General features: G+C 46.0%; 1 protein-coding gene across 8 annotated transcripts in view; it reads left to right on the top strand.

Annotated features, from left to right (window-relative positions):
- LOC140733093 (tyrosine-protein kinase Fyn) overlaps window positions 1-12,180 on the top strand; it is a 226,772-nt gene that overhangs the window by 196,008 nt on the left and 18,584 nt on the right. For all 8 annotated transcript variants that reach the window (XM_073055931.1, XM_073055938.1, XM_073055937.1 and 5 more), the window contains 2 exons: window positions 4,313-4,416; window positions 6,657-6,806. In XM_073055931.1, the coding sequence (XP_072912032.1) occupies window positions 4,313-4,416; window positions 6,657-6,806 (254 nt within the window). The remainder of the gene's footprint in view (window positions 1-4,312; window positions 4,417-6,656; window positions 6,807-12,180) is intronic.

The raw sequence follows: 12,180 nt of genomic DNA, 5'->3' as shown, positions 1-12,180 counted from the left end.
GGAATACTCTAAGGTCAGCAGAATCAGAATCAGGTTCGTTATCACCAGCATGTGACGTGAAATTTGTTAACTTAGCAGCAGCAGTTCAATGCAATACATAATCTAGCAGAGAAAAATAATAATAATAATAATAAATAAAATAAAACATAACAAATAAACAAGTAAATCAATAACATATATTGAATAGATTTTTTTTAAATGTTCAAAAATAGAAATACTGTATTTTTTTTTAATGAACTAGTGTTCACGGGTTCAATGTCCATTTAGGAATCGGATGGCAGAGGGGAAAAAGCTGTTCCTGAATCGCTGAGTGTGTGCCTTCAGGTTTCTGTACCTCCTACCTAGTGGTAACAGTGAGAAAAGGGCATGCCCTGGGTGCTGGAGGTCCTTAATAATGGACGCTGCCTTTCTGAGACACCGCTCCCTGAAGATGTCCTGGGTACTTTGTGGGCTAGTGCCCAAGATGGAGCTGACTAGATTTACAACCTTCTGCAGCTTCTTTCGGTCCTGTGCAGTAGCCCCTCCATACCAGACACTGATGCAGCCTGTCAGAATGCTCTCCACGGTACAACTATAGAAGTTTTTGAGTGTATTTGTTGACATGCCAAATCTGTTCAAACTCCTAATGAAGTATAGCCGCTGTCTTGCCTTCTTTATGACCACATCGATATGTTGGGACCAGGTTATCCTCAGAGATCTTGACACCCAGGAACTTTAAGCTGCTCACTCTCTCCATTTCTGATCGCTCTATGAGGATTGGTATGTGTTCCTTCATCTTGCCCTTCCTGAAGTCCACAATCAGCTCTTTCATCTTACTGACGTTGAGTGCCAGGTTGTTGCTGCGGCACCACTCCACTAGTTGGCATATCTCGCTCCTGTATACCACAATCACCCGTGCCATCAGGAAGGTAAAGCGTAAGTATGCACAGAAAATTCACAGACAGCTTTATGACACCAGGGACACATGGTACATGGCTGGGTATACAGACCATAACCTTATTATGAATTCACCCTGCATGTCAACAACAGACACTCCACCCTTCCTGACAGGCTGAATGCCTCCTGTGCCCAGTTTGACAAAATGAACGACGTGCCATGGAGGAACGCCTGCTCGCCTCCTGAGGAGCAGGCCCTCTGTCTGGCCACAGCCCAGGCGAGGAGAATCCCAGCCAAGATAAACCGATGCGAAGCTGCGGGGCCGGACAACGTACCTGATGGGGTGCTGAGGGACTGTGCGGCCCAGTTAACAGAGGCTTTAAGAGGTACCTTTAATACCTCTGTGAACGATCATTGTCCCTGCAGGCTTCAAGGCAGCCACCATCATTTCAGGCCCAAGAGGGCAAAGGTAACTGGCCTAAACAATGACTGTCAACAATCGTGAAGTGATTTCAGCGGCTGGTGATGGATTGGATAAAGTCCTACCCTCCAGCTACATTGGACCTTGTCCAGTCTGCCTACTGCTCAAGGCAGTACACTGATGATGCCATAACCTTAGCGCTCCACTCCAACCCGCTCCACCTAGAAACGATGTCTCATACACCAGGATTTTATTCATCATCTTCGGCTTGGTGCTTAACACTATCATCTCCCAGAGGCCGGTGGATGGACTGACCCTGTTGGAACTCAACACCCCTCTCTGCAGCTGGATCTTGGACCGACTTCTTGACAGAAGGAACTCGGTCAGTTTGAGTTGGCGGCAACAACTCAAGCTCCATCACGCTGAGCACTGGTGACCCCAGGGCTGTGTGCTCAGCCCGCTGCTGACTCACACCTGTACCACCAGATTCATCATATTCGCTAATGACGCTACAGTGCTCGGCCTCTTCGGCAACAGTGATGAGTTGGCGTGCGGAGAAGGTAGAGAGTTTAGTCAAATGGGGCGAGAACAACAACCTGAGTGTCAACGTGAACAAGACAGAAGAGATGATTGTGGACTTCAGGAAGGCACAGGTTGACCTCTCTCCATTGCACATCGATGGCTCTGCCGTGGAGAGAGTGAAGAGTTTCTTGGTATGCGTGTCATGGACAATCTAAACTGGACCCACAATGCCTCCTCATTAGTCAAGAAGACACAGCGGCATCTACACTATATGAGGAGACTGAGGCAGGCAAGGCTCCCTGCCCCCTTTCTAAAACTTTCTACAAGAGCACCAGTGATAATGCCCTGTCTGACTGCATCATTTGCGCCCCCTCCCGTTTATGACATTTACGGCGAGCATTGCAGACTGAGGGCCCAGAGCACATTTGAGGATTCATACCATCCGTCCCACAATCTCTCTGACCCAGTACCGTCAGGAGGGAGGTACAAGAGCATCAGGACTTCCAGACTGGGCAACAGCTTCTTGCCTCAGGCTGGGAGTAATGAGTACCTTGACACCGCCGAGCAGGGTATCTCTACTGAGGTCCCATCACTAGGATAGCGAGTTGTTTACTGTTTACCTCTGCTGAGCACTGCGTGCATTTTGAAATGTATTTATTCTCTTGTGGTCATCTTTGTTCTATGTGCTGTGGGTGCACCATGGTCTGAAGGAACATTGTTTCGTTTAACAATAAACTTGATCCTGATTAAGGCTCCTGCAAGGGCAGGAAGTTTTCTTGAATGAAACTGGCTTTGATGAGCTGCATGGATTGGAAGTTACTGAGCCTTTCTCTACGTGTCCCTTGTCCATTTGTCCCTCCCCATTAATCTCCCTCACGACTCTTATCCCTGCAGGCAGCCCAAGTGTTGCACCTTCCCATTAACCTCCACACTCACCTCCATTCAGGGCCCCAGACAGTCCTTCCAGGTGAGGTGACACTTCACCTGCGAGTCTTTTGGGGTAATCTGGAGTCACATACAAAATCAACTCGAGTGATGCTGGTGACATTCCTTCCGTAAAGGATATCTGTGAACATCAGCTGTTCCTTATGACATAAAAAGCTATTCAGCCCATCGCATCTGTACCAGTTCTCTCATCAATCCCATTTCCTCAATTACTTTTCTCACACTTGCCCATTAACTCCCCTCTATTCTCCTATCACCCGCAAATTCACTCGGGATCCCTTACGCCCGTCAGTTAACCTACCCAATCCACATCTTTAAGATGGAGCACCCTGGATAAATCTACACAGTCACGGAGAATGTGGGAACTCCCAACATACAACATCAGAAGCCAGGCTTGATCCTAGATCATTGCACAATGGTACAAAGGTACTGCTCTCTGGCTAGGTTGTTGTGCCATTGCAATGGGGTTTGTCCAACCCTTGTAGTTTCATGGTCTTCATCAATGACAATGCCCTGGATATATATCATACATAAGTTGTATTAATAAAAAGTTAGGTCATTCAGTGGAAAAAAGAATGCCAATGCCAAACCTTAGTGCAAAAATTAAATAGACTAGCAAAGACAAGTGTATGTCAGTGCACAGAGGCGGTCAATAGTGTTACGTTGCTGGCGTAGAGTTGGGGTTGTGCACGTTGGTTCAAGAATCTGATGGTTGGTGGCGCAAAATGTAAAAATGGAACCGAAACGCCCAGTTAAACGGTCTCTCCAGTTAGAAAAAAGGGCAGTAGAGAAAACACCATGTAAGAAGAAACCCAAGATTTCCAAGGAAATGTTTTCGCCAGTCACTGGAACACAGCGACTTAGTCCTTATACTCCCAAGGATTCTCATTTTAGGACATACTCCGATGCTACAGAGTTGCATACAGAGAAGACAATGGTATCCACAAGAGGGCAGCTGAATTCAGACCAGAAAGAATTAAGTATATTAAGGTCAAAGGTGGAGAAGTCTGTCTTGGTTATCCAGTCAATCAGAGAGAAACTGAGTGCTTTGAAGGCTTTAGAGAACACTAAAGAGTTTGGGTATATCATTGGTGCCTGGAACAAGTCAGGTGACTTAGCCACTGAACTCCGCAGAAACAGGGAACTTATGGCACAAGTTGAAAGAAGCAAAAGAACTGCTAAAGTTCAGGAGAGATGAAAGTGCAAATCTTCAAATTCACGTTTTAATACATTTTTTCACTGTATCATTCAAACCTGCATAGCTGTTCTTTGTGATGTATTAATAATCTTTTTTCTTAAAATTGTAGTTTTTTAAAATGCTTTACAATAAAATGAATTTCATGTGGAAAACAAAAAGGAATCCTGATGGTTGTAGGAAAATAGATGTTCTTGAACGTGATGGTGCGGGATTCAATGCAGAACAAAGCAGGAAGGTTTTCCAGTCCTGTGATATGAAGAGGCTGAGTTTGCTCCTCGGAGTTCCTGCGAGGGGCATTGAACCGTGCACGGACTTTCCCACTTCTCGTAATAAATCCCCTCTTTCAACAGGTGGTACTTCGGCAAGCTCGGCCGCAAAGAAGCCGAGAGGCAACTCCTGTCCATCTGCAACCCGAGAGGGACATTCCTTATCCGTGAAAGTGAAACCACCAAAGGTAAGGTCTTAGTGCCAACCCCTCCCCTCGCCCCTCTTCCACCACTCCCTACACCCTCCTGATCGGTTTACTCCAAGCAAGACTTCCACTTTGGAGTTCAAGACTCAGGCAGCAGGATTGTAGTTCCTGACCAGATTCTTGCTAGTGTGTAGCATTAAGAAATCTCCCGTGTGTAAATGTTGTAAATTAAATGCAATTTATTCTCAGTGAGATGATCCACTCAGGTGTCCTATCAGTACATGGTTCTCTTTACATTGGCCACTTTCCCAGTCACCAGCAGGATAGTCTGGAGCACTGAGTGGGACACCAACCCAGAGTCAGGGGCACAAGTAGCCAATTCAGCCCATTAAGGCCACTCTGCCATTTAACGAGGCCTTGACTGCTTTGAACTCTAATCCCTTTATTTTGATAGGGCAGAGGCTGAGGGACTGTTTCCACAGGCTGGGTGTCGAAAACTAGGGGTATAGTCTCAGGATAAGGTCTTGGTCATCTGGAATAGAAATGAGCATAAACTCAGTCGGGCTGGGGGTCTCTGCATCGGAGGGAACACCCCTCTGCTGGCAAGTACCTTCAGAGCTGGGATTGATTTAGTTGTGGTTAGGTGATCGGGGTTTGTGGGTCAAACAGGAAAGCCGTCAAGGCAGAGTATGGGGTATGGTATTATGTAGGGCATTTGAAGGGCCAAATGCCTGACTCCTCTTCCTATCTCTTAGATTCTTATTTCTTCAAGGTCATGACACCGATATGCTTAATGTAATTTGAAGAGGGTTTTGGCTCTACAGTTATTATTTGGACCTCCAGGAACTTTGATAGGAACAGCAAAATAATTACGTAAAAGTTGGTTATTAATAAACTCTCATTTTATGATTTTTGAAATATTTTGAAATTCTGTGGACATCATTGTTTCCAAATGCCTACAAGCATTAATGAGTAAGTGTCATGTTAGTCATCAACCATCGCAGCGAATTGACAGAGAAATTTCTCACAGTTCATATTCTGATTATGACAGGGGAGGCCATTCAGCCTATTGTGTCCATGCTATCTCCCAGGGGAATCCCAGCATTATTTCCCTGTAACCCATACCCCCTGACATGTCCATCATCTCCACCTTGATTCTTCTGTCACTCGCCTCACTGGAGCAACTTGTGATGGCCAACTAACCCACCAGCACAGCTTTGGGAATGTGCGAGGAAACCCACACAGCAATGGAGACTACAGAAAAACTCCACACAGGCAACACAAGGCCAGGATTGAACCAAGATCTCTGGAGCGGGGAGGCCAAAGCTCTAACCACAGTGCCAGTGGTACCATGTTTTTAGACCTGCCCCCCCCCCCAGGGTCACTCGCCCTCCCCCAGCACCCAGATACTTGTGTTTCAGTTCTGGGCTCATAAATTACTGCACCATCTCTGGTTTTACCTTCAGCTGCTAAGGGCAGAGAGATTAAGGGAATTACTTTCCATAAACCTCTCTGCCCTTTTGAAGTGCTAGAAGAACTCGGCCAGTCAGAAAGCAACTTAGGGAAAAGAAACCAGGCATCTTTCTACACATACTGCTGAGTGGCTGTGTTCTTTTCCAACATTTCTGCTTTGTCTCAGATTCCAACATCTGCAGTGTAATGTGTTCTCTCCACTTCTTATTTTACAAAATTCCATTTTCCCTCTCCAGTCAAGCTCTTGGTCATCTCCATAATATCTCTCTAAGCAAGCTCTTGGTCATCTCCATAATATCTCTCTAAGCAAGCTCTTGGTCATCTCCATTATATCTGTCTAAGCAAGCTCTTGGTCATCTCCATAATATCTCTCTAAGCAAGCTCTTGGTCATCTCCACAATATCTCTCTAAGCAAGCTCTTGGTCATCTCCATAATATCTCTCTGAGCAAGCTCTTGGTCATCTCCATAATATCTCTCCGAACAAGCTCTTGGTCATCTCCATAATATCTCTCTGAGCAAGCTCTTGGCCATCTCCTTGTAAGGCTCAATATCAAACATTTTTGTTTGATAAATCATCTGTAATGCTTCTTTAGACATCATGTCGTGTAAGTGTATAGGAAACATAGCTGCTGTTGTTATCACATTAATCTTATTAACTTTTCTCACATCCAACAGGAGTAAGATTGACCTGAGTTAATACTCTGATTTGATAATTTGCCAGGTTATCTGTGTAGCTTGACTTGATTGCAAAAGCACAAGAATATTTCACTGAACTATGCCTTAACACCACTTTGTTTGATACATGCAGGTGCCTATTCTTTGTCAATACGTGACTGGGATGATACGAAAGGAGACCATGTTAAACACTATAAGATTCGCAAACTGGACAGTGGTGGGTATTATATAACAACCCGGGCGCAGTTTGAAACCCTGCAACAACTGGTTCAACATTATGCCGGTAAGCAGTAATTTTTGGGAGTCATTAACAGTAACAATTAAATATATAACCGAATTTCCTTGTACATTTTTGTGGCTAAAGCTTTAAAAAATGTCTATTGGAAATGTGAAACCTTTCCAAAATGTAAAAGTTGGGCAAGTAGTATCACGAGTGTGTTATTTTAATAAATATTTAAAATACAATGTATTTAATGTTTGTACTGTGGGTTAAGTCGTCAGTGCAGGATGTGAAGTTCACCACTAAGTTCCATAAAACTGTCAAGAAATAAGTAATGGTCTGATTTAATCCAGGTCTGTTTACGTGTGCTGAGTGCTGTTTTTCTGTGTTTTATGCTACTCTGCCACACTGGGGCGGCATGGTAGTGTGTGTAGCACAGTACCAGCGACCCGGCTTCAGTTCCCCCTGTTGTCCTCTAAGGAGTTTGTACGTTCTCCCCGTCACTGCATGGGTCTCCCTCGGGTGCTCCTGTTCCCTCCCACAGTCCAAAGACCGAGGGGGGTGTGGAAAATGATAACAAGCTGGACTTTGGAAAGGATAAATTGGTAACAGATGGTCTGGTGGTGATTTGGCTTAAATTGGGATGATGATGGCAAATTTAAAAGAGCTAATAATGTTGACATCTGCTATTAAAAGGGAGTTTAGAATAGCTGAAAAGAGAAACGTCTGTAATGAGAACTGGCCCAGGGTCAGGAAGAGTGACCATCCTTGAGATTTCACATAAATCAAATAGTTGTCCATTTCTTCCCTCTCCCAGTATTTAGCCATGCAGAGTCTTGAAGTTCAGCATCTATTTTGCAACTGGGGTGGGGGGGGGGTAGAATATTTCTGGCAATCTGGCAAGTCATCCCATGATTCGGGTAAGTCGCCGGGCAGCAGGGCCTGTTCCGCACTGTAAATAATAAATAAATAAACTGGGCGATCTCGGTAATAAATCCAGAAAATGCTGGAAGTACTCAGCAGGTGAGGTGAGAATTGGAGTTAAAGTTTTAGCAAGTAGCCTTCCATTGACCCAAATTTGTCCGTGACCTTCACTTCCCGTTTTCGATTTCAGGTACAAGCGACGGTTTGCTTTCATGTAATTCCTTTTACCGTTGCTGTTGCGGTTGCAAAACCCCTCGAGCAGAAACAGCATCAGATCATCTGATGTTTGAACAGTGACGTGACCTACTGAGGGTGCTGTTCAACCGCCTAGTCTAGGACATTCATGCTGCACCAGTCACCCAGGGCTACAACAGCAGCTCAACTGCTAGCTTCCCAGACTCTCTCTGCCCAAAACCCCAGATGCTGAGCATTACCTTTGAAAAGGGATCGGGTAGGAGCCATAGTCATCTAGCTATATGTCACAGAAATCGGGCCCTTCAGCCCAGTTCCCTAACTGAGGTAGTCCATTTGCCTGCACTTGGTCCATGCCCCTCTAAATGAGGGCTCCCCAACCTGCGGTCCCCATGGGCCACTTGCTTAATGGTATCGGTCCATGGCATAAAAAGGGTTGGGAAGCCCTGCTCTCTAAGCCTTTTGTTCCATATCTATACCAGCCTCTGTATAAAAATGTTGTCTTTTAGGTCCCTTTTAAGTCTTTCCCTCTCATTGTAAACCTATGCCCTTCGGTGTTAGACTCCCCTCGGGAGAAGCGCACGGTTGTACAAACCTCGGCCCCTCACGATTTTATAAACTTGTAAGATCACCTCTCAGTCTCCTAGGCTCCATGGAAATAGCCCAAGCCTGTCCAGCCTCCCCTTAAAATTCAAGCTTCCAGTGTCGGTAACATCCTCGTACATCGTCCATGGACCCTTTCCAGTTTAATGACATTCTTTTAATGACTAGAAGTTATGCAGTGCTCCAAATGTGGCTTTTCCAGTGTCTCGTACGTCTGTAACATGATGTCCCAATTCCTGTACTGAGGTAGTTAGCTCAGCCTCCTTTTTACTGGGAGATGACTTGCTGGACGTTCCCCTCGTAAATTGGTTCTTTGGTTCTTAATCCTCTAGTAAACTGGACTCAAGCTGCAGGAGCTGCCTCTCAGACAGAGCCCTCAAGGACACCCTGCAGTCCGACTCCAGCACCTCCAGGAGAGCAGTTTGATTTTTGTTCCCTTCCGTGCCGGAACTTCTGGCATGCAACGCCCCATTACTGATGGCTAAGGTAGCACTGTGTGATGTTACCAGGCAAGTGACTGATAGGCCCAGAGAGAGGGTTCAAGTCCCACCAAGGGGGAGTTCACAGTGAGTCTGGAATCAGAAGCTGCAGGGTCTCTCATCTGGATCACTCAGGTTCGTCAGACGAGGCTTCCTTGCCCACTTGTGTCCTATCTATATCTCAACACACCAGTGTGGTTGGCTCCTAATTGTCTTCCCAGCAAACCATAATCCCAAGCCTTGCCAATGATGAAGACTCTAAATGAGAAAGAATTAAAATAAAATAAAATAATTCTATTAATTAAATAGTGTTTTTGACTTCCTGCTCAATGAGCTTTTGCCCCTTAGTAAGTGCAGTTCCAATGATTCCAACAGGAAACCTGTAACTGCGGGCAATGGGCTGTTCCCTGGACTGATACAAGCCCCTGTTTGTATCTTGGCCATGGACTGAACTGTCCTTCGTTCTTCCCTGCTCCATGGGCAGGGTGGATGGGTTGAATAAATAACTCATTGGAATCCAAGCCACAACCTTCAGGACCGTGAATCCAGTCACGGTCCAGAGAAATGAAAACCATTTTGTTTTTATTGAGCTACAGCGTGGAATAGACCCTTCCAGCCCCAGCGAGCCCCCCGATTTAATCCTAGCCTAGTCACTGGACAATTCACAGTGACCTATTTACCTACCAACCAGTATGTATTTGGACTGCGGGAGGAAACTGGAGCGCTCGGAGGAAACCCACGCGGTCACGGGGAGATCGTACAAACTCCTTCCGTTTGTAGCAAGAACTGAACGTGGGTCACCCATACCGTAAAGCATAGCGCTAACCACCAGGCCAGCGTGCCACCGGAAAACGATGTTACGTACCGTCGCTGTTTTGATCTGAAGTCACGGGTAATTAAACTGTGCTGCATATCAATATTACTGTAAAGGGCTTTCCAAACATGATGCTGCTAACTCTCAGTTTAATGTGTATTGATCTGTTTACACCTGCTGTGCTTCTGCTTGTTTTGATTCTGTTGCAGTAAGTGTCTTCCTTTTGGCAAAGGAATACATAGAATTGACGTGTGGTGGTGGGATAAGGATGGTGTTGTGATAAATCACACAAAATTACCATTTTTTCCCTTGATTTCCATGAAAAGAAGTTGCACATCTAGCTGCAGGAGAAAAACCAGAGCCTTTGGGCCAGTGCAGTGTAGGAACAGAGTACGTTTGCTCCTTAAACTGCTTCAGTGTCACTAGATTTTGGACAATGTTACGTTGTACCTTTCCGTGACAGTTTTTTCTTACCAATGCTGCTATGGGGGGGGCATGGCAGAGTGCACAGCAAGATCCCACAACAGGCAACGTGCTAGAATGGCGGTGTAAAGGCCGCCTGCGGCAGGGGTTCCTAACCTTTCTTATGCCGTGAGGCCTTGCCGTTCACTCGGGGGTTCATGGACCCCAGGTCTGGGAACCCCTGCCCTGTTCTCTCTGAAGAGGTGCTGTGAAAATGTGGAAACACTCAGCAAGTCGGGCAGCATCTGTGAACGAGAAGCAGAGGCCTGAAGCATTAATTGTAGCTGCTGCTGGAGCTGAGCGATACCAGCGTTGTCTGCTGGTGTTTTCGACTTCCAGTCTCCGCTCGTTCTTCGTATAGCCGCATATGATCTGTTGGAAACAAAAGACCAGGCCCGGGGAACATGACCAAGAACGTAGAGAGTACAGCCAAGGAGCCAGCCCTTCGGCCCGCAGTGTTGAGCCAGACTAACATCACCTAATCTCTTCTGTTTGCACGTGGCCCATGTCCCTCCATTCTCTGCAGATCATCTAAGAGCCCTTCAATGCCTCTGCAATATCTGCCTCCAGGATCACCCGTGGCAGGGCATTCCAGGCCCCCAGCACTCTCTGTGTGTATTAACTAAAGGTGTACCCTGCCCATCTCCTTTGAGCTTATGCTCTCTCACCTTTGCGATGAGAGATTAAGACCACGGGGGAAAGAAACCAGTGGTCTGTTCCTGCCCCTCCAGAGAAAACAATCTAAGTTTGTCCAACCTCTCCTTATAACACATTCCCCCTAATCCAGCCAACATCCTGTTTAGCTTCATCTGTACCCTCTCCACGGTCTCCACATCCTTCTTATAATAGGGTGGCCAGTACTGTATGCAATCGTCCAGATGCAACCTAACTAGAGTTTTATAAAGTTGCAACAAAACCTCCCAACTCTTGAACTCAATGCCTGCACTAATAAAGGCAGGCATGCCAGACAGCTTCCTAGCCATGCTCGTGTGGCCACTTCCAGGAAGCTATGGACTTGGATCCCAAGATCCTTCTGGACATTTAAGAACCACGCTGGAGTTTCAGCCTGGTGCTCTGTGCCCTGGTTTCTGAAGAGGGATATATAACCACATCTGCTGCCTTAGAAATATGTGACGTGCCTTTCCCCTTTTTCTATAGCCCAGTCTATTGTCATCTGCAGATCTACTCCGTGGCCCAATGGGAAGATGCATTTAAACTCCTAATTAGTTGCCAAATAGCCCACATAGTTTCTGGAAGGTCTTTGGTACCTCTGGTCTGATGCAGACTCCCAGAGAGCTTTCAGGACTAGTTAAATCTCTTCAGGACAAATCAGGTTTATTTTATTTTGCTGGTTCAGAATCAGCTTTAGTTTCATTGAGTTCCATCATGACATTTGTCATTTCCATAAAAATTACAATAGATTGCAAGAAATGCGTGAAAATAGTGCAAAGCGAGAGCAAAATAGTGACGTGGTGTCCATGGACCTTTCTGAAATCTGAAGGCGGGGGAGAAGAAGCTGTTCCTGAACGTGCATTCTCAGGCTTTTGTAGCTGTCCCTGAGGGTAGTGAGGGTCCTTATAGCAGCAGCTTTTGAGGATGTCCGGAGGCTGACGCCCGTGATGGAGCTGGCTGAGTCTGCAAGCCTCTGAACCGTTTTCAATCCCGTGCGTTGGAGCCTCCATACCAGGCAGGGATGCAACCAGTCAAAGTGTTCTCCGTGGTAATTCTGTAGAAATCTGTTAATGAACCATGGTATAATTTCTGCCCATTAAGCAGCTCATTAGCCTTCATGAATGAAACCCCACTGACCGAAAAATTAACGATGTAAACAATGTGACAGGTGATCTATCTCGTTGCATATTGATCTCGTTGATGTCGCAGAGCCTGGACAATTTACTTGCTTCTCTGTCTCTCATGTGGTGTGTGTCTTTCTCTCTCTTTCTCTCTCTCCCCTGTGGCTACC

This window comes from Hemitrygon akajei, chromosome 9 (genome assembly GCF_048418815.1).
Source record: "Hemitrygon akajei chromosome 9, sHemAka1.3, whole genome shotgun sequence".
Taxonomy (NCBI): domain Eukaryota; kingdom Metazoa; phylum Chordata; class Chondrichthyes; order Myliobatiformes; family Dasyatidae; genus Hemitrygon; species Hemitrygon akajei.
The sequence above is the reverse complement of the archived record's forward strand: the minus strand, read 5'-3'. Positions and strand labels throughout refer to the sequence as shown.